Source organism: Pipistrellus kuhlii, unplaced genomic scaffold, assembly GCF_014108245.1.
Source record: "Pipistrellus kuhlii isolate mPipKuh1 unplaced genomic scaffold, mPipKuh1.p scaffold_m20_p_38, whole genome shotgun sequence".
NCBI classification, from domain to species: domain Eukaryota; kingdom Metazoa; phylum Chordata; class Mammalia; order Chiroptera; family Vespertilionidae; genus Pipistrellus; species Pipistrellus kuhlii.
Genome location: NW_023425538.1, coordinates 133,966 through 155,297, shown reverse-complemented (window position 1 = coordinate 155,297; position 21,332 = coordinate 133,966). Strand labels below are relative to the sequence as shown.

Here is a 21,332-nt window from a genome sequence, read left to right as displayed (position 1 = left end):
TCTTTAAGAAGTGGAAGAAGAAGAAAAAGGTAAAGGTAAAAAAAATTATGAACAACAAAAAGGCATCAAATACATACCTATCAACAAGTGAATCTAGAAATCAAGTGAATAAAAATTCTGAAGAACAAAATGGACTGGTGAATACAATAGAATCAGGAACATAGAAAGGGATTGGACTAACAATTCTCAGGGGGAAGGGGGTCTGAGGGGTGTGGGAAGAGATTGGACAAAAATCTTACACCTATGGATGAAGACAGGGGTGAGGGCAATTTTCCCTTTTGGGAAAATTGGGAATGGGGTTGGGAATCAGGTGGAAGGGAGCTATGGGGGGGGGGGGGGAAGGGAAGAGGAACACCTGTAATAATCTGAACAATAAATATTTATTTTAAAAAAGCATAAAAAATAGATATGATCAACATTTAAGCAAACAACAACAAATGCCAGAGAGAAAAACATTTTTTGAATAGTTAAGGCAGCGAAGAAGTGTTGTGGATGGATTTGGAGCAGCGGATTGGAAATTAGGTATATAAGTAGGGTGGAATTTTAGCAGGGGATAAACAGAAAGAATAGGGGAAATCTGATGCAGGAAAGGGTTAAGATAAACGGGACAACAAAAGGGGAAAAGTTAGGAAGAGAAATGATGGCATAAAGGTAAAGTTGAGAAAGGGTAAAACTATGCTAAAGGAAAGATGAAAATAAGATGTAGAACCCTGATCCCAAAGTAAAATAAAGAGAAAATAAAATGACACTTAAAAAAATTAAAAAAAAGAAACAAGGTAAAATAGTAGTAGTAATACTGATCGAAAATAACAATGTAATAATTAAAAAGGTAAAATCAAGTGGGGAAAAAAGAAAAAAATAGTTTCTTAAGTAAATGATGCAAAAAAGGAAAATAAAAAACATAAAAAAAATGCAGTAGTGAAAGTCATTCACTTCCTCTGTTTGTTCTGTTTGGCACATCTGTTTTGCAGGCCAGAAAGTATTGCAGTTCCCTGTGATCCACTGCTCCTCATTATTGTATCCCAGTCCTGTTTTTTAAGCAGGTGGTGTCTTAATTTCTCGAATTACTTCATTTTTGATTACACAGAGTCAAATGTAATTTAGCTCCTTGATGACAGTGTTTCTGGATTGACTTCCAGGTCTCTCTAGACTTCTTTCTCTGTGGCTGTCAATACCGGTTTGTGGAGGTTGGCTGCCTCAGAGCTGGCTCTCCGATGGTCACTCCCAGCCCTGATCCCTAGGTTCCAGAAAAACTACTTCCCCCTGCAGTCTCTTAGGGTATCCCCAACTGGGTTATGCTATGTACTGGGCTTAGTAATCAGAATTGGGAAAAGCCCAAGTGTGCAGACAGTGGGTCTGTGCGTTAGACTAAGCAGCCTGCGCTCGTTTGAAATTCTTAGTCTGACCCTCCGCATCAGATCAAAATGGGTTGCTTTTTAGAGATCCCTTCTATTAGCAGCTCTGAGTACCGCCTTCCACATTCACAGATAACACCAGCCCCAGCAGTCAGGGATTTTTCTAGGCACAGACTTCCCTGGTCCTCCAGCTCCATCAAAGCTTGCATTTCTCTCTCCTGCCAGGACTAGAGACCTCACCTTATCCCAGGTGAAATCTGATCTTTCCGTGGTGGGGTGAAGAGCTCCTTTGAATTCGCTTGTTTGTGTTGATTGGGGACTGGTGTTCTGGGGCTCACAGCTACCAGGTGATCAGGACACTTGTGGATTTCCAGGCTTCAGATAAGATCCTCTTTCCCTTTTAAGATGGCTGGTGCAGTTTCCGAGTCCAAGTCAGTAGCACCAGGAAGGGACCCAGCCTCAGTGGGGGCTGCCAGGTCAGAGGAACCCCATCCAGCAATCCCCCACCTTCTCCTGGAGTTTAGCTGTCCCTTAATTTGCTAACAAACATTCCCCATGCGACCCTCAGCCGTTCTTTCTTTCTGCTCTGGGACAAGGCTCAGGACCCATCTGTCTATTCCACTGCCCTTTTCTTGTCCTCCTGAATCAACTCTTTGTTCCCCTAACACTCAGGCAGCTCTGTCTACCCAATTACCCAGTCCCCCCAGAACTACAGAATGATCATTGCTGACCCTGACCCAACAATCTGGAGTCCCAGTCCTATCTTCCTGGTCAGCTGTGAGACCAGACTCTCAGGCTCCATATCCTCATTACCATCACCTGCCAGGAGGTGGCAGCAGCTGAACAAAGGAGAGTTGCAGGGACAATTGTTACCACCCTGTGAGTCTACAAGTGGGCATGTGGGGGAAGGTGCTGGAGGTTGGAGGATTGGGGGAACATCAAAGAAATGATGGAATTTCCTGCTAATTTAGATGCTGGTAGTGTGTGCCTTGGGAATTTAACAGAGAGTTCATGAATATTTTCTTGGAGATCGATAATAAGGTAGTTGTAACTTAATATTTTGGTTCAGACTCTTTGTTTCTTTATGAGTATGGCTAATGGTTTATCAATTTTGTTTATCCTTTCATAGAACCAGCTCTTCATTTCATTGACTTTTTTGTTGATTTTTAGTCTCTATCGCATTTATTTCTTTTCTTTTCTACTGTTTATTATTTCCTTCCTTCTATTACTCGGGGCTTTTCTTACTGTTCTCTTTCTAGTTCTTGAAGTTGTAGGGTTAAATAGTCTATTGCTGATTTTTCTTGTGTGTGTGTGTGTGTGTGTTTATTTTTATTTTATTTATTTATTTATTTATTTACTTACTTACTTATTTATTGAGCTATGCCTGTAGTGCTATGAACTTCCCTTTCAGGACTGCTTTTGCTGTGTCCCAGAGATTTTGGGTTATTGTGTGTTCATTTTCATTTGTTTCTAGGAAGTTTTTTATTTCTTTCTTGATCTTGTTGGTAACCCATTCAGTGTTTAATAACATGCTATTTAATTCCATTTGTTTTAATGTTTTGGGGTGTTTTTACTGTAATTGATTTCTAATTTCATTCTACTGTGATCTGAGGAGATGCTTGATCTTATTTCAATCTTCTTGAATTTGTAGAAACTTGTTTAGTGTCCTATCTTTGTGAATGTTCCATAGGCACTTGGGAAGAATGTATATTCTGCTTCATTGTGGTAAAATGTTTTATAAATGTCTGTTAAATCGATCTTATCCAGTGTGTCCTTTAGGCTCTGTTTTCTTGTTAAGTTTTTGTCTGGAAGATCTGTCCAGTTAAGTCAGAGGGTATTTAAAGTCCCCTACTATGACTGTTTTGTTGTTGATGTCTCCATTAAAGTCCTCTAGAAGATTTTTTATATATTTAGGTGCAACTATCTTGGGTTCGTATATGTTCATCAGGGTTATAGCCTCTTGTTAGATCGATCCCTTTAGTATTATGTAGTGCCCTTTGTTGTCTCTTGTGATGGTCTTCATTTTGAAGTCTATTTTGTCAGATATGAGTATTGTTCCTCCAGCTTTTGTTCTTTTTCCATTTGCATGGAAAAGATTTTTTCCATACCTTCACTTTCATCCCGTGTGAGTCTTTTGTTTTGAGGTGTGTCTTTTGTAGACAGCATATAGTTGGGTCATGTTTTTGTATCCATTCAGCTACGCTATACCTTTTGATTGAAGTATTTAATCCATTCACATTTAGGGCTATTATTGAGAGGTATTTATTTATAGCCATTTTAATTCTGAATGGCTAGGTTTCTCTGTTTCTTCTTTTCAGCCATCTCTAACAGCACTTTTTAAATTTTATTTTTATCTTAAGAGAAACTGTTTTAAATAAAATAATGTTAAATGCAATAAATATAAACTTCAAGAAAGATGATCTTATAACATTCTATGCAATAAACATTGATATGTTAAGAAAATAGGATTTTAAGTATAATAGTATTATCAAAACTGTAATATGATATCATAAACATTGTAGGAAATATTAAAAATTTGCCAATAGCAGGATTATTACTATTATATTCAAAAATATGTTTCCCCTCCTGGCTTTATTTTTGTTCATCAGTTTATCTTGTTCATTATAGTCCACAAATGAGTGAGATCATGTGATATTTATCTTTCTCCCATTGGCTTATTTCACTTAGCATGATGCCCAGAGCTGGTTCTCTGGCGCAGGCCACATCCACAGGGCCTGGGGTGTCAGGTCCTGGAGGAACTAAGAAGCCACGTCTGCTCTTGGAATGATCCGGCAGTACACCTCTGTGTTTGGGTTGACTAATTCCTGTCAAAGAAAGAAGAGATCTCTGAGCCCTGCAGCCTTCTCAGAACAAGTGCCAGGATTCACAGGCGCCCTGGGGGCTGTCTGTGCTTGGGTGTCTGTTTCCATGTTCCTCCCTCCTCTCAATCTCTGTTGTCACTTTTCACTGATCTTTTCTGAGCTGGAAGCACAGCCAGGGCTGGGCTGGGGGCAGGTCCTGGGGCCCCTGGGACCTGCAGGACAGAACTTTCATACCCCACCCCACACTCACCTCGTAGATGGGGCCTGCTGTCTTGGGGTCGGGTAGGGGGCCCTGTGCAGAGGGGAGAGAAGAGTCAGATGACGGGAGCAAAGGGCTGCTTTGCCTTTTGAGCAGCTGTTTTCACACCTGTAGCCCAGAACCCCAATCTCAGCCCACACTACATCCCTTCAACCTTGTTAGTCTGGGACCTCTGACTGATGCTCCCAGTGCCCATTCTGCTCTGTGCTGGACTCCAGTGTTTCCCTCAGACTCCGGCTCTGCCCTGTCCACTCCTCACTGAGGATCTCAACAGGCCAGGGCGCGGCTCCCCTGCTGGCTGTTCTGGGGAAGGGGTCTATGCTGTGTTGGGAGTTTGGATGGTGCCCCTGCCCTGAGCGTGGGTCACTGAGGCCCTGGGTGAGGGAACAGGGAGAGGATGGACTTACCCGGAAGGCAGAGATTCCAGTGGGACCCTGGCCTGGGAACAGAGACAGGAGGTGTTAGCACTCAGGGGGAGAAAGCTTTGGCCTGTTCTCCCAGGAGGGGGTGGTTCTTAAGCTCCGAAGAGCCAGGGGTGAAAGGTCATCTCCCAGGGCAAGAGCCTCTTGCCATTTCAGGGTCCAGTGAGGGAGAGGTGGTGACACATGACACAGCCTACAGGTCAGGTTGACTGGTCAGTAGGAATCCCTGTACAGAGTGGTGATGAGAATCCCCCTTGAAGCCTAGGGAAGGGCCAGATCCTGAGGGACAAGGGCAGGGGTGGTCACTGTGGGGCAGGCCTAGGGGCTCCAGGCTGAACAGACACTCACCTGGGGTGGCTGCTGGAGGTGGGTGCTCTTGGAGGCCACGCGGGTCACTGGCCCTGGGAAAGGACAGACTTACTTGTGAGGGGTGCAGGGATATTTGGTGTCACAACACGGGGCAGGGAGGGTCTCCTTTCCCAGCAGAGGGTGGAGGCCTCTCTCCACTATTTAGGGCAGATGGACCCAGAAGAGGGGAACTGAAGCAAGGCCTTAAGGATCCATGGCTGGGCCCAGAGGGGAAGGATCCAAAGGCAGATGGGGGTCTGGGAGGATTAACAGGGAGGAGACTGAGGAACCAGGACAGGAATCCGTCCAGAGAGTCTGACTTACTGGAAAGGTCAAGGGGACAGCAGTGCCAGCCTCATGTAGCATCTGGATGAGACCCACCCCTCAAGCCTACAGAGCTCCACTGTGACAGTGGCTTGTCTTGCCTCCATCCATCTGACATAGAGGCAAAAACTACACCACAGGCTCTGCTATAGTGCAGTCTCACACATCAGGGTCGTGGTTACCAAACCCTCCTTGTGGGGGCATTTGACCCAACCCTGCCTGTCCAGGCTCTTTCACCCTCAGCTGTGTGGCCTTGGCCAGGATGACTTTCAGACCCTGAGACAACCCATCCCCTCACCTGGGAGGGTGGACTTAGATAAACAACAGAAGGTGCCTTACTGAGCACTTAGTAGCTGCAGGTACCGCTTCAGGTATGTGCAGATAACCAGGACAGTCCTGAGGGCACAGTTCGTTAATCATGCCTCATTTATAGGTGAAGAAGGTATTGAAAAAACCACCTGGTCAGCAGCTGTTGAGGGAGGAGCTGGATGGAGAGTTGAGGACTTCTGTGGGGAAGCTGGGAGGCTACAGAGAGCAGGTCCAGAACCCTCTGAGAATGGGTTCTTTGTTTTCCTGGTTTGGGTTCTTGGGGGTCAGCTTGGGTCAGGGGACAGGATTAGGGTGAGGGTGAAGGTACCTCCTAGTCCTCCTGAGATACAGGAAATAGCCCAGCGAGGCCCCCAGAGCCACCACGACGAGGACCCCGATCACACTGCCAACGATGGTCCCCACAGAGTAGTCCGTGTAGGTTTGTTCTGCTGAAAGGAGAAGGGAAAGGGAGATGGGTGAAGGTCCAAGTCCATTCAGGGGAAACCATGATAGTCCTTGCAGGGGGAGGCCTGATGAGGGAGGAGGGAACTGCCACTTAGTCTGTGCGGTTTGGGAGTATCAGTCTTCCTGACACCCCACTTCTGCTGTTCCATCATTCTGTTTTGTGCATTTGAAACATTCCATTTGCTCTACCTTTGCATGTACTCTCACACCCACTATTCCCATGTCCTGATAATTTTCTTCTTAACTCCTCTTTCCCTCACATATTCTGTCTCTTACCCCTATTTCTTCTTTTCCATCACCATGGACAGTCTTATTATGCACCTTACCTGCCAACTCAGTGCTGATGAGTAATAAGAATGTGCTGAGTATTTTTGATGGTCCAGGTAGGGTGGGAATTACTTTACCTTCATGTCATGTGGTCCTTCCACCCCCACAAAGGATGGTGGTGTCACTCCCATGAGCACAAACAGAATCAGGGATGGGAGGTGCTTAATAAATGGCTGGCAGTCACAGAACTGGTAAGTGATAAACGACATTTTCACTGAGATCTGCTTGACTTTACAGCTACTGACAACAGCGTTCATAAAAATACCAACAATAATTGATACACTGAATGAGCATGGCCCTGGCTGAAGGCTGTAACTCATTAACCTCACAATAAATATCCTAACAACAGTGTTTAGGTCCAGCTGTTTTATTCCAGGTTAGAGTTGCAGAAACTGAGGCTCAGGTGGGTGAGAGCCTTCCCCGTGGTCAGTCTTCCCCGTACTCATAAAACCGAGACAATGATGAGATTACTCTAATCCTGGGGTCCTTACCCATGTGCTCTATAGGCTCTGAAGGAGGCTCCCACCTCCTCAAGGCTTTCATCCATCTCACCCCCCTACCCATGAAATATACAAAAGCAAGTGGGAGAGGTTGAGGGTCACTCACATTGTACATGCAGCCTGAAGGGGTCACTTTTCTTGGAACTGACGGGGTTGAAGACCTCACACTGATAACCCCCAGCATCCTCCCTCCTGATGGGATTGATGGTGAGGGTGCTGTTGTCCCAGGTCAGCTTCATCCTGTCCATGAGCAGGAGACTCTGGTTCTTGAAGAGCCACCGGATGGAGATCCCTGCGTCATTTGTGAGGCAGGTCAGGACCACGGCATCCTTATGCTCTGTGACTGTGGTATTGCTGGCTCGGAGGGCAGGCTTCCTCACTGGTTCTGTGGAGAACAGAGGAGGTGACTGAGTGAGAGTGGGCTCCTTCCACAGAGATGTCAGCCACTCACAGGCCACAGTGATCTCTGTAAAGGTCACCAGAGGAGGACTCTGCCCTATACAGGGTGATGATATTTGTTTAGGTGACAGACTAGATCAACTCAGGGTGACCCCTGACCTGTTTCCCTGGACATCTGAGGTATTAGCCTTATTTCATGTGTCCAGCATCTTCATCCTCAGGTGGCATTTTCCACCAATTGACTTTTGTCTGACTCTTTTCCAGACCTTTCTGTGACTTTCTAAATAATCACACCCCCTCTCTGGTATGGTAGCTACACATAGAGATGGGAAGGCATTTCCCTTGTGCTAAATAATTTATTAGAGAATGAGAATGGCCCAGCTTAGGGCCTGGAGAAGTTTCATTCTAAAGAATTTCTCTGTATGAATAGGACATTCACTTCCTGGCCAATGGATTGAATATCAGGGAGAAGAAAGTCCCTAGAGAGAAGTAATCAATTTTAACAATAGCTGGTAGTCTTAGCTTTCTCCATAAACTACACACTTTGTGTCACTGCTCCTTCTGTCCCATGAATCTACCTATTTGTCAAGTTAGCACCACCATTCACTGCTCTCGGTAGGAATGTCACGTACACTGGTGTCCCGCAATGTTGTACAGCAGGTGACTTCAGAGTCCTGACACAGTTCAGAAGGGTCTACCCTGTGGCTCACTCTCTGGTTTGAGGGAGGCCATGATGTTGATTGGTGACATGATTTGAGCAATCAGAGAATAGGCCTCCCATGCCCCAACACCACAGACCCCTGTCTGACCTCAGAGGGCACAGAGCAGCCAGTCACCAGGTGAGCCTGGAGTAGCTCAGGAAGCAGGGGGGTCTGACCTGCTCACCAGCTTCAGTGGTGGTTTCCTCCCTTAGTTTGGGGAAAAGAGGTGAACTTGCTCAAAGCCTTGTATGTTCTTTGTAGCACATGGAGCAGGTAACAGACAAGAGGTGATAGAAGGAAAGTGTTAGTGCAACTTGACATTGAGAACCTTTGTTCTCCCCTCTGGGAAGCCTCCTCCCTCCACCACTTGACTCTTTCTGGGGCTGGGAGAACCCCTCCTCACTTTCCATGGCTGGACCCTAGCTCTACCATGAGAGATCAGAAGAGTAAGGGAGGGAATTCTACAGAGATATAGTGGGAGGGCTCAGGGGAAGACTGTGATTTGCTTGTGTCCATGGCCACAGGAAGGGAGACAACACCCTCCAGGTTCTTTTGTGAAAACCAGACAGATTTGAACCCCAGAGCCTAATGCTCATGGTCCAGGAGGTACTTACCATAGACTGTGACAGTCTTGACTGAGGCCCTTGTGAGCCCAGTGACAGAGTTATGAGCAAGGCAGGTATAGGATCCACTATTTTTCAAAGTGATGTTGGAGATAAAGAGCTCCTGTGTGGGTTGCTGGGAACTCTCATTGATAAGCCAAGAATACTGTGCAGGCGGGTTAGAGGCTGCCTGGCAGGAGAGGCTGAGGTTTGTCCCACGAAGGTAATGGGAGTCGGAGGGGGAAATGGTGGGGGTGTCCGGGCCATCTGGAGCAGAGAGAACACAGCCACACATCATGTAATCAGAGGGAAGCGCAAGGTCCTGATCTGTGTAAGGGCCACACTCTCCCTCTGAGCTGGGTCAGAGCCTTGTTTTAAAAAGTCCCAACCATAGCCTCTGTGTTCACTGAGCCTGAGTCTGAGTCATTAACCTGTTTGTCCCATGAAAGCTTGTTAACCCTAAGCCTCTCTAGACAGGAGCATCCAATCCCCTCCCAGTCTTGGCTCAAGGCTGAGCCTGCTCAGATGTGCTTGGTCCAGGAACAGATGACCACCATGGGCATTTAGAGTGGCGGGTCTGTGTTCTTTGACCTGAGAGGGAGGGATGTAGTCTGGCCTCTGGCAATGTGAATTCAGGTGGACAGCCTGGCCCAGGGAGGGACAGAGGTTACTCACAGAGAACATTCAGGGTGAATGGGTCACTGCGACCGGCACTCCCGGGGTTCTGGTTTTCACACTCATAGGGTCCCATGTCATTCCTTGTGACAATGAGTAAAGTGAGTGTCCTGTTGTCCATGGAAAGCTGCAGCCTGGCACTGTCCTGGAGACTCTGACTGTTGATCAACCACAGGTAGGTGGTGTTCTCAGTCTGAGGTTCACATGTTAACATGACAGGGTCCTTGTGCTCCTTCGGGTTGGAGTTGTTGCTTGTGATGCTGGGTTTGGGTAACACCGCTGTGCAGACAACAGAGAGAACATTGCCCATTGAGGTCTCCAAAGGCTTCTTCAATCAGAATTGGTGCTTCTCAGCTAACTAGAGTTCTTAAAGAAATAAGCCGATCTGTGCATCGCAAAAGAAACAAATGCATGAGGAGCTGAGCCCTCGGAGATTGTAAGGCCTCCTGCTCTATGTCTGGGAGAAAAACCACAGGCTTTCTCAGATATCAGACAACTATCAGGGTTTGATCACAGAAAGACACAGGACTGGGAATCAGAGACCGCCCACCACTTGTTCTGGCTCCTCACTGACCAGCTGACTGGCTGGCTGACCTTGGGGTCTCACCTGGAATGTGTAGGTGCTGAGTCCCTTCCAGCTACACAGACCTACATTGTCAGGTTGAGATTTGTTTGCACTGAAGCCTCACATTCCAGGGTTAACCTAGAGATCAATAATGATGGGCCACCCTATAGTCCTTAAACCCTAGAGGACTGGGCAGTGTGGCCCTGAACTGAGTGTCTGAGCAGAAACAATACATGGGAGACAAGAAGCAAATCTTGAGGACAATTTATTACACAGGCTTCAGGGGCATGATTTAGAAAAGAGTTAGGGATAAGGGAGCTGGCTGGCGGTGGCAGCAGAGCCATGCTCTCTGGCCTTGGTCTGTAATGTCCTTTCTGCCACTGCAGAGGGCAGGGATCCTTCCTGAACACCCAGGCAATAGCATGTACAGAAGGGAGACTTGTGGAGGTGGGGGAGCATGAACTTGCTGGCCCTCATGGACCATTTATGTTGTCAGTTATGAGATAGATTTTGAATTAAACTGTGAAAGAATGTATGAAAATCACTCATGCCCTATAGTTCTAATGCCAGTTTTTCGTGGAATTTCTGTATAAGAACACAAAGGTCCTAGACCAAATTCTGCCATCCAATCAGGTCACACTATGATCAAAGGAAGATGCCAAAGTTTGTTTGAAATCAGGAACTCCCTGGGATAGAGAGAAGGTGAGTCCTGCTAAGAGAACAGAAGTGATGGGAGAATGAGGTAGGGGGTGAGTCCAGGTGTCTCTGCTTTATACAGGGAGGCATGACACCAAATTGGTAGAAAAGACATGTACCATGTTAGTAAAATTAGGAAGAAGGTCTCTCCCCCCCCCCCCCCCCCCGTTTCTATGCACAGTCAGGCAGAGGAGGAGGATCCCCTACATGAGCATGTGGCATATGCTCTTCCTTGTATTTCTAACTCAGGGAAAAAACTGGACTTGACTAGTAGTCATATTCATTCAAATGTGCAGATTCTAAGAGAAAGGAGAGTGGCTGGTGGATCTCACAGTCTCAGAGGATCCAATCCTGTGGTCAAGGTGTCTTCATGACACATGTGTGTGAAACAAGCAGTGAACCAGTCAGATGGTGCAGGGTCATCAGGCCCATCCTGTGAAGATGTCAGGAGCCAGTGGGAGAAATGGGAGCCTCCCACCAGGACAAGGGTGTGAGTCACCAGTCAGGGGTGAAGTGAACCCATGAGCTTTTGGGGACTGAGACCTGTCCTTCTGCCTTTGACTTCCTGGTTGAGTCATGTAGAGAGTAGGTCAGTCTACGGCTATACCACCCTGAATGCGCCTGATCTCGTCTGATCTCAGAAGCTAAGCAGGGTCGGGCCTGGTTAGTACTTGGATGGTAGAGTAGGTCAATATTTTACATGTCCCTGTCATGTGGCCTGTTGCTCTTGTTGGCCTCATGGGGAATAGGAACCCTGATGGGGCCCAGTAGAAGCCCTTTCTCTTGGTGACCTAGGAAACTGTCTCATGAGGGATCCAAGGTTAGTGCTCCACTGTTTTCTGTGTCCTCTCCTATTGCCCGGGAGGTGGTTAGCAGGACAATCTGGGGAGACTGCATGGTGGAGGAAGCAGAACAGAGCTAGGCAATGTGTCTGGCATGAAGGAGGAGGCACATAAGGGACATGGAAGGAGTAGAGAGAGGCAGAATGTCCTTGGTGAGCAGTGGGGGTTACAGGTGACTTCATAGAGCCCACAGCTGCCCCAAGGCAGGAGCAATGCAGCCTCAAAAACCTTCTCAAGGTGGAACAGTTCCATAGTCACCAAAAGACTTGGCTCCCGAGGGGGCTATAAGGACAGGTGGTCAGAGGGAAGGACATGGATCTCAGCACCTGTGGGACTCTGCATCCATGTTCCAGTCTCTGAGGCAATTATGCATCATTCATTAATTCTGTTATCATTCACCATAATTCCTTTCCTTCTTCATGAAAGAGCGAGTGAGTGCTGGTTCCTAAGCTGGTAGCAGGTGTAGGGTGGAGAATGAGAAGGCAAAGTCCTTCCCTTCACAGCTAGTGGGAGTGACGCCAACACATCAGAAAACAAATAAGTAGTTAATAGTCCAGTGCAGGGAGGGGTGGATCGGCCACCTGAGGGGAAGGCCCGGGTATTCCCAGCACTGACTCTGAATGTTATTGTAGGTAATTTGATTCTAAAGTGAAAATTAATTCTCCACTTTCTTAATCGCCAGACCAGAAAATCTACCTTGAGCTGGGGAGTGGTAAGAAAAAGCACTGAACTAATGGTTGGTCTCAGGGTCCACAGGCACCTAAGACCCTCATGGTGGAGGAGAGGGTGGACTGTGGCTGTGCAAGGACCTTGCTGTGTCAGTGTGAGCCTGATGCAATGACTGTATCACACTGTGCCTCCGTTTCCCCTGAATAAAAACAGAACAAATGCTAAGTGGACTCTGGATTACCACATTGTCTGTGGATTGACCTTAATATATCCATGAGTACTTGACCTGAAGCCCAGTATAGAGGAGACACTGACTTAAATGGCCACTGCCATTATTTGCCTCCACGAGAGAAAATTCCTGGGCTGACCCCTGGTGGATTAGGAGCTGACAGGAGCATCTTTTTTCCTCTGTTCCTTCCTGGGGACCTGACGTCCCTCTGGAGTCTTCTAAGTCCCTCAGAAGAGTCAGCTAATGATATGAGTATTTTGTTTATCTGTGCTCTTCTGGCACCACCTTAGCTGAAAGACTAGGCTCTGGCCCTGTCCTGATGTGGCTCTTGGGGCTGAGCCCTGGCTGGTGAGCAGGAGTAGATCCACAGGTCCCACCCAGCCCTCCAGGAGGTCAAACCTGACCTGACACTGGCTCCCCAGGTTCCCTGGAGTCAGGAGCCCTGGGACAGGAGTCTGAGAGGGGTTCTCAGGCTGAGCTTCTCTGTTAGATTCCAGGGTGCTCTCAGGCCACGGTGTGTGAAAGCTCTGCAGGGTTTTCTCAGTGTCATGGTCATGGGGAGGGGACCTGGGGCTGGACTGAGACTCTGCTGAGTCTCCCTGTGCTGAGTCACTCCCATCAGACTTCTCTCTGAGGAGAATATCTACAGGGATGGCATCCAGGAAGGGAACTCTGATCCTGGGAAATTTGTTTCCACTGTTTGTGTCCTGCACTGAATGCTCAAACCCAACCTAGAACATGATGCAGAGGGAGATGGAGGCAGAGTCCAGGGCTGGCAATCCTGTGTGTAAATTAGAGTTCACCCACCCGACACCCAGATGTCTAAGAGCAATCACTCACGGTATACATGGAGCTGTCCAGTTACTGGCTTGTTCTGATCATTTTTGTCTACGGTTAGTAGCATATACATTCCTGTGTCCTTCAGGGTGACGTTCTGGAACAGCAGGGATCCATTGGTGTACATTTCCATTTGATCACTGTATGCAGGCCCATGGGTAGTTGCTTGAGTGTCTATGTTATATGATACAATTTTTTGATTGCTGTCCACTGTTTCCCCTTTGTACCAAACATAGCCCCTTAGATCCCCAGGCAGATTGTGGACTAGGAGAAGCACATCCTTCCCTTCAGCAGCATTGGGCGGCACTGATTCAATAGTGAGCTGGGCAGTCGTGGGCAGGCTCCAGAAGGTTAGGAGTGAGGCTAGGAGGGAAGAGAGAAATTGATCAATATCTGGAGCTCTGTATTGGGATGGAGAGATGAGGCTTTGGGTCTTGAGCAGGTCTCTTCATCCCAGTCTTGGTGTGTGTGGTGTCTCCTGTGGTCAAGTTCAGAATATGGCCACCAATACTTCAGCACCTCTGAACCTATTATTTCCTCTGTTTTGAATACTGTTACCCAGATGTCTGCCCTTCGGGGTCCTTGGGAGACCCCTTCCCTGATCACCTCCTCTAAAGACCTCTGTCTTCACTTTCTGACCTGACCCTGGTCTGTTTCCTGCAGGGTACTAGGGGGAACCTGACATCACATCTAGATCTTCCCTTGTCTGCCTCCTCCCATAGAACATGAGATTCATGGGGGCAGGGGTTTGTCTGACCTTGTTGCACCCCTAGTGCCTGCAATAGGCTGTAAGTACCTGTGGGCAAATGAGTGAGTGTTGCAGGGACCTATACCTCCTGGGATGCATCTGCCCATTTCTAAGATTGGGCAATGTTTAGTGCCACTGTTTAAATCTCCCATCTCCTAACATAAATTGTTATTATAAAAAGTTTTCAGCCCTAGTTTGGCTCAGTTGATACAGCGTTGTCTTTGGACTGAAGGGTTTTGGGTTCGATTCCAGTCAAGGTCACATGCTGGGGTTGTGGACTCAATCCCCAGAAGGGGGAGTACAGGAGTCAGCCAATTGGTGATTCTCTTTTATCATTGATGCTTCTCTCTCCTCTCCCTTTCTGAAATTAATACAAATATATTAAAAAAAAGTTTTCAGCATTCAACTCTCAGTGATGAGTAACTTGGGAAATGAGCAACCATTGAGGTTTTTCTGTCCCTCATTGTTTCCACATCATTTTTCCTGTGCTGAGTCCCCTCCCCCTTCCTACTCGGCTCCCCTGTCTTCTCCCCTCAAGTACAAACAGAAGCCTGCTTCCTCCCCCGTGTTTTGTCTGAGAGCCCTGTGCTCCCCAGGAGTCCCCAGCTAGCCTGTGCTTGTCCTCCTCCCTCCCACCACCAGGTAGTTGTCCCCTCCTTACCAGCCAGCAGGAGCCCCAGCCAGGGGACAAGTCCTCTGTGGGCAGAGGCTGCAGGGGACTCCATGGTGTCTGCTGCCTGCTCTGTCCCTCCCTCTGTGGGAAGAGCTTGGATTCCAGAAATGCTCACAAGCACTGCTGTCCTGGTGGTGGGCTGTGCTGTTCCTCCTCCCTGTGCACTGAGCCTCCTCCTGGGCCAAGATCACTTTCCTGGTCACATGGGCCAGGGGTGGAGTCTGTACCCAGGTTCCTCCCTGCCCTTCTGTTATTTCTGCCTCCCCTTTTCTTTCCTTTTCATTTTCATTCCATGTAACTGCTGAGGCTTCTACCTTCTTCGGCATGTACACACACACACACACACACACACACACACACACACCTTGCTTGTGTAGTAGGCAGGCCTGAGCAGAGTAGGACAATAGGCCTTAGGGAAGGTCACCAGAATGGAAAGCCCCAGGTTTATAGCATTGTGCAGGACTGGAATGGGACCTTGCTCCCTGGGTAACCTTTCTCCCTAAACATATCCTGGTTTTGTAGTGTAGATCCTCTGACCTTTCATATCATGCTTACCAGCAAGACAAGCGCTAGTCGTGGTTCAGGCCTTCCCTTACCTTTCCTCCCCTGGCATATTCTTAGTCATGTGGATTAGATCCCCTTAGAGAGGGAAGAAACCAGAGGACCTAAGAATAGCCCTTCAGCTTTAAGCCCCCAGGACAATGAGGTTCTGACTGACATCAAATACATCTAGGCTTCAGTGGTGTTTCAGCTCCAGGCCCAGAAAAGCAGCAAAATTAGATGAGTGAGAGCATTGTGATATCACGATCTACTGCATTGACCTTTGACTCTGAAAGGACACACCTGGAAAGCTGATAAATATTTTATTGGGATCCTCCCCTGAGATCTTCAGATAACTACCTTCAAGAAGCAGGACCTGGTTGGAGAGAAGAATCCAAGATGGCTGCCCGGGTAGGCAACTAGCCGCAGCCGCACACAACAATTTCAATAAAATACAACTAAAATATAAAATGGACATTACCCAGAACTACAGGAAAGTCGACTGACTGGAAATTCTACAACAAGAAGCAAGGAGAAAACCAGAAGGAAGCGCGGAGGAGCTGTAAAAGCCCAAGGTACGGAGACACGGGTGCGCGCGGAGAGGACGGAGCCAGAGAGGAGGGAGGCCGAGTGCCTGGCTGGCGGTCCCAAGCAGGAAGGAGAGAAAAGCTCCAACTGTGCTGGGCCCAGCTCCAACTGCTCTGAACCCCAATTCTAGGCCAGACCCTGGGGACCCAGGCTCATCCATAGGGAGCCGGGCTATAAGGCGGGACTCCGGGGAAGCGGCGAAAGGAGGTCCCGGAGGCGCGCACATTCTGTGCAGAGAAGGGCCGGCCAGCTGTGCCCCGGGATTGCCCTGATGGGAAGGAGACAGGGGCTCCAGACTGCTCTGAACGCCACCTCCAATCCCACTACCAACTGAACTGAACCCCAATACCGGACTCATTGGGGGAGAGCATAGACAGTTTGGCAGCAGGCGAAAATCGAGGGCACCTTTCTCTCAGAGGCGCTTGCAACAAGTACTGAAGGACCCTGAGTCTCAGGAGTCGCATAGGGCGGGGCTGACGGAAGCCAAGGCTGAAGGCTCCACCCTGAAACCCCGCCCCATCAGGAAAGCTGCCTGCGAAAATGCCTAAACCAAATAGATCACAAACGAAAGAAATGGAGGACAAAAAGCGACTGGATATAGAGTTCAAAACCACACTTATAAGGTTGTTCAAGAATCTCCTAGAAAAGGCCGATAAAATAAACAAGACCTATGAGGATATGAAAAGGGATCAACTAGAAATAATAAGGGATCAACAAGAAATAAAGAATACATTGTCTGAATTAAATAATATTTTATGGAGTCCTAAAAACAGAATGGAAGATCGCAAGAATCAAGTCAAAGATTTGGAACATAAAGAGCCAGAAGACACTCCTCCGCAGACGCAAGAAGGCCAGAGAATCCAGAAAGTTGAAGATAATGTAAGAAACCTCTGGGACAACTTCAAGCGAACCAACATCAGAATTATGGGGGTCCCAGAAGATGAGAGAGAGCAAGATATCGAAAACATACTGAAAGAAATAGTGACAGAAAACTTCCCCCACCTGATGAAAGAATTAGACTTACAAGCCCAGGAAGCGCACAGAACTCCAAACAAAAGGAATCCAAAGAGGACCACACCAAGACAAATCATAATTAAGATTCCAAGAGCAAAAGACAAAGAGAGAATATTAAAAGAAGCAAGAGCAAAGAAGGTAGTTACCTATAAAGGAGCACCTATACGATTGTCAGCTGATTTCTCAACAGAAACCATGCAGGCCAGATGGGAATGGCAAGAAATATTCAAGGTGATGAATAGCAAGAACCTACAGCCAAAGATAATCTATCCAGCAAAGCTATCACTCAGATTCGAAGGTCAGATAAAGAGCTTCACTAATAAAAAAAAGCTAAAGGAGTTCATCACCACCAAACCAGAATTATATGAATTGCTGAAGGGGGTTCTTTCAGAAGAGAAAGTAAATAAAGATAAAAATTATGAACAACAAATACGTAACTATCAACAAGTGAATCTAAAAACCAAGGAAATTAAAAAAAAATCTGATGAACAATATTAACTGTTGAACATAATAGAATCAGAGGTATGGAAGGGGAGTGAACTGTTTATTCTTGGGGAAAAGGGGAGAGGGGGATGTGGGAAGAGACTGAACATAAACTGTGCACCTATGGATGAGGACAATGGGGGGTGGGGAAAGGGCAGAGGGTGGGGTGAGAAGGGGGGGGGAAAGGAACATTTGTAATAATATGAACATTAAAAATTTATTTAAAAAAATAAAAATAAAAAACGGTTTATAGTGGGTAAAAAAAAAAGGAGAATAAAAAATAAATACATATATATATATATAAAAAAGAAGCAGGACCTTCTTCGAAAGTAAGAAGGAACTTAGCTTCTGACGTTTATGCCTCAGTAAGGAAGGTATAAACTCCAATACTTCCAAGAGGGAATTTTTGGTGTACCAATCGTTCCAAAAGCTCCCCACCTGACAAATCCTAAATGAAGCCTATTTAGGGGAGTCACACTTTCATAACTTTATCCTAATTCACAATATAGGATCATTTTGCAAGCATCTTAGATAATTATTATACTAGTGTAGAATCAGCTCGAGGGTTAAAATCCTCTTTATAGAGAATGAAGACGGTGGCATAGGTAAACACTATTAAATATCTGCTGTGAACAACAATTTGAAAAAAAAAAACAACTATAAAACAAACATCTATCTCCCCCAAACCAACAGAAAGCTGGCTGAGAGGAAGCCCTGCAATTAGACTGAAAGAGACAGAGGAGAATCCAGGCAGAAGTGCTGAAAAACTGAGGTAGGAGGGTGTGGACACGATACAGGCTGGCAGTGGATCCCGTCTGGCGGAGGGCGGTGCTTTCTTCAATCCAAAGAGAGACAAGCTCCTGATCTCTCTGAAATCCAGTTTCTGGGGAGAGGCTAGACCAGGTGTTGGCAACCTGCGGCTCCGGAGCCGCATGCTGCTCTTGTTAAGTGAAAAAACCCTTTTTCTGCACGATCCGGTATATAGCATTAAGGTAAGAAACAATATATGCAGTGTTATATTTGTTTTAAATGTCGCAATGGTTTTGCGGCTCCCAGGTTTTTTTTTTTTTTTCCTTTGAAAACAGGTCCAAGTGGCTCTTTATGTCTTAAAGGTTGCCGACCCCTGGGCTAGACTGTCTGCCATCAGGTAGGAAAGTGAGTCTGGCTTGTTTGCAGAACTGAGATTGTTTGCTGTGCTGTGGTGTGAGACGCGGGGAGACATGGAGACACGGGGACACCAGGGGGCCATTGGAGAGGCGGCAGATGGGCAGCCATAACTGTTGGCCACACCCCAGCCTAGTGACGCCCTGAGGCTCTGCCTTGAGACTCCGCCCCGCAAAACCTACAAACACACACAAGTTCCAAGCAGCAGCTTTTGCATATGAATGGCCCTCTCTGTTGCAGTTTAGCAAAATTGCAACCTGGGACAAACAGATCCAATGAGTTCACACTGTAGCTCGTGCGACAGTACTGGTCTCAGAGAGTAGCTGAACTGCACCTCACTGAGACCCAGAAACCAGAGTTCTAGTGCTCAGTTTCAATCCCTCACACCCATAAGTGACACATTCAGGAGACGGTCTCAGTGAGCTCCAAAGCCCCACTGAAACAAGGCATATCTCCAGCACAGCAGGTCCTCATAGATAGACAATTGGCCTGGAGGTCAATTCCTCCCAATGTGTTAACAGCAATCAAGGCTTAACTATACCAAGACTTTGCACTCAGCCCACAAAGGGATATAGCAAAAGCAACTACCTCAGGTGATTGGGGAAGCTGAGCTACTGGCCTCTATAGGTCACTGACCACACAAAGCAACTTCATCAATACAGGGAGGCAGACAAAATGAGAAGACACAGAAGCATGACATAATTGGAGAGATGGAGGAGAGTAAACTACTGGACAACACACAGTTCAGAATCACATTTATAAGATTATTCAAGAATCTTCTAAAAACCTTTGAGAAACTTGATGAGACCTCCAAGAAGCTTTGTGAGACCTTCAAGGACCTTAATGAGAATACAAAAAAAAAAGGAAAAGAACCAACCAGAAATTAAATTAAATCTCTTAATTTATTTACACAGTCTGAATAAAGAATATATAGAAACTCAACTATAAATCAACATGCCCTAAGAACCAAACCAAAGATCTGGAATATAAGAAAGCAAAAATCACCCAGCCAGAGGCAAAAATAAAGAAGAATCCAAAAGTGTGAGGATAGTGTAAGGAGCCTCCGGGAGGGCTTAAAGCATACCAACATTTGGATTTTTGGGGTGCCAGAAAAAGGGAGCGAGCAGGATATTGAAGGCTTATTGGAAGAAATAATGATAGAAAACTTTCCCTACTTGGTGAAAGAAATAGACCCACAAGTTCAGGAAGCGCACAAGACTCCTAACAAGAGGAATCCAAAGAGGAATACACCAAGACACACCATGATTAAGATACCAAGAGCAAAAGACAAAGTGAAATCTTACAAGCAGCAAGAGAAAAACAGCTAGGGAGTACACATACAACTGTCAGCTGATTTCTATTTCATCCCATTCCCTTCTGGCCTGGTAAGTTTCTGTTGAGAAATCAGTTGCTAGTCTGATGGGGGTTCCTTTGTATGTAACTTTCTGTCTCTCTCTGGCTGCTTTTAAGATTCTTACTTTGTCATTGTTGTTTGCCAATTTGATTATAATGTGCCTTGGAGTCTGTCTTCTGGGATTCATTTTGCTTGGGACTCTGCGAGCATCTTGGATTTGTGTGGGTTTTTTCTTCTCTATTTCAGGAAAGTTTTCTGTCATTATTTCTTGAAATACTTTTTCCATGTCTACCTCAGTTTCCTTTCCTTCTGGAACCCCTATTATTCGAATATTATTTTGTTTTGTAATGTCCCAAAGCTCCCGTAGGCTCTCCTCCTGCTTTTTAATCTTTTTTTCTAGAAGCTGCTCTACTTGGGTATTTTTTTCCATCTTATCTTCTAGCTCACTGATGCGGTCCTCTGCTTCCTCTAGTCTACTCTTGATGCTTTCTATTGAGTTCTTCATGGTAGCAATGTCATTTTTCATTTCTTCTTGGTTCTTCTTCAATTCCTCATGGTTCTTCTTCAGTTCCTCATGGTTCTTCCTCATTTCTTCTTGGTTATTGTCAAATTTCTCTTCCATTCTTTTTAGCCATCCTATGATCATTATTCTGAATTCTTGCTCTGGTAGGCTGCTTACCTCGGGCTCGATTACTTCCTTTTCTGGTGATGCCTGCTTTTCTTTCATGTGCGGACTATGTTTTTGTCTCCCCATGGCCTCTCTTCTCAGGATGTCTGGTTATGTGGTGTTCCTTCTCCTGCGTTGATTTAAAATTTCAAAATACAAACACTACCTGGTACAACACAAGAGGCACTTAACAGGAATGTACTTACAATATTAATAACCTTTAGTAAAGGTGACCACTAGAGAAAGGCAACTTAGGGGATAGGAGAGAAGGAAGAAAGGTAAAAATAAAATAAAGAAAAATTTAAAAAAGTAAAAATTAAAATTAAAAAAAATTAAGTAAATAAAATAAAAAAAGAGGGATAAAGAGATAGAAAAAGAGGAAAAAAAGTAATGACCAAATAATGTTGGAAAACAGGGAAAAAAAGAAAGGAGAGAGAGAGAGAGAAAGAGAGAGAAGAAGCAAACTAAAAGAGAAATGGGAAACAAACTATATATATGTGGAGAAAACTGCCATAGAACAACCACTGAACCCAGCCAATGCCAGTAACAATACTTGGAGATTAATACAAACTACAATATCCCCTATTATTAAGTAAGGCTATGATATACAGAAGTAAAAGATACAAACAAAAACAGAGTATTTAAAAAAAAAATACAAAGCAACAATAACAACACAGTAATAAGCATAACAATTTCACTAACAAGCCTAAAAATTCACAATAATCAACCTTCACACAAACAATGCGAAAAGGATA

General features: G+C 46.0%; 1 protein-coding gene across 47 annotated transcripts in view; it reads right to left on the bottom strand.

Moving 5' to 3' along the window:
• LOC118702294 (carcinoembryonic antigen-related cell adhesion molecule 1) overlaps positions 1–15,010 on the bottom strand; it is an 813,263-nt gene extending 798,253 nt beyond the window's left edge. For 8 of the 47 annotated variants that reach the window (XM_045570942.1, XM_045570947.1, XM_036408074.2 and 5 more), the window contains exons 1-4: positions 14,756–15,008; positions 13,350–13,709; positions 9,509–9,787; positions 8,846–9,100 (exon numbers count right to left, since the gene is read on the bottom strand). In XM_045570942.1, the coding sequence (XP_045426898.1) occupies positions 8,846–9,100; positions 9,509–9,787; positions 13,350–13,709; positions 14,756–14,819 (958 nt within the window). In that variant the 5' untranslated portion in view covers positions 14,820–15,008. Of the gene's footprint in view, positions 1–3,975; positions 4,181–4,427; positions 4,470–4,843; positions 4,876–5,206; positions 5,260–6,167; positions 6,289–7,237; positions 7,517–8,845; positions 9,101–9,508; positions 9,788–13,349; positions 13,710–14,755 lie in introns of those variants that run through there. The other 39 variants (XM_036408072.2, XM_036408082.2, XM_036408083.2 and 36 more) reach the window with 17 other exon arrangements.
• Between the last annotated feature and the right edge of the window lie 6,322 nt (positions 15,011–21,332).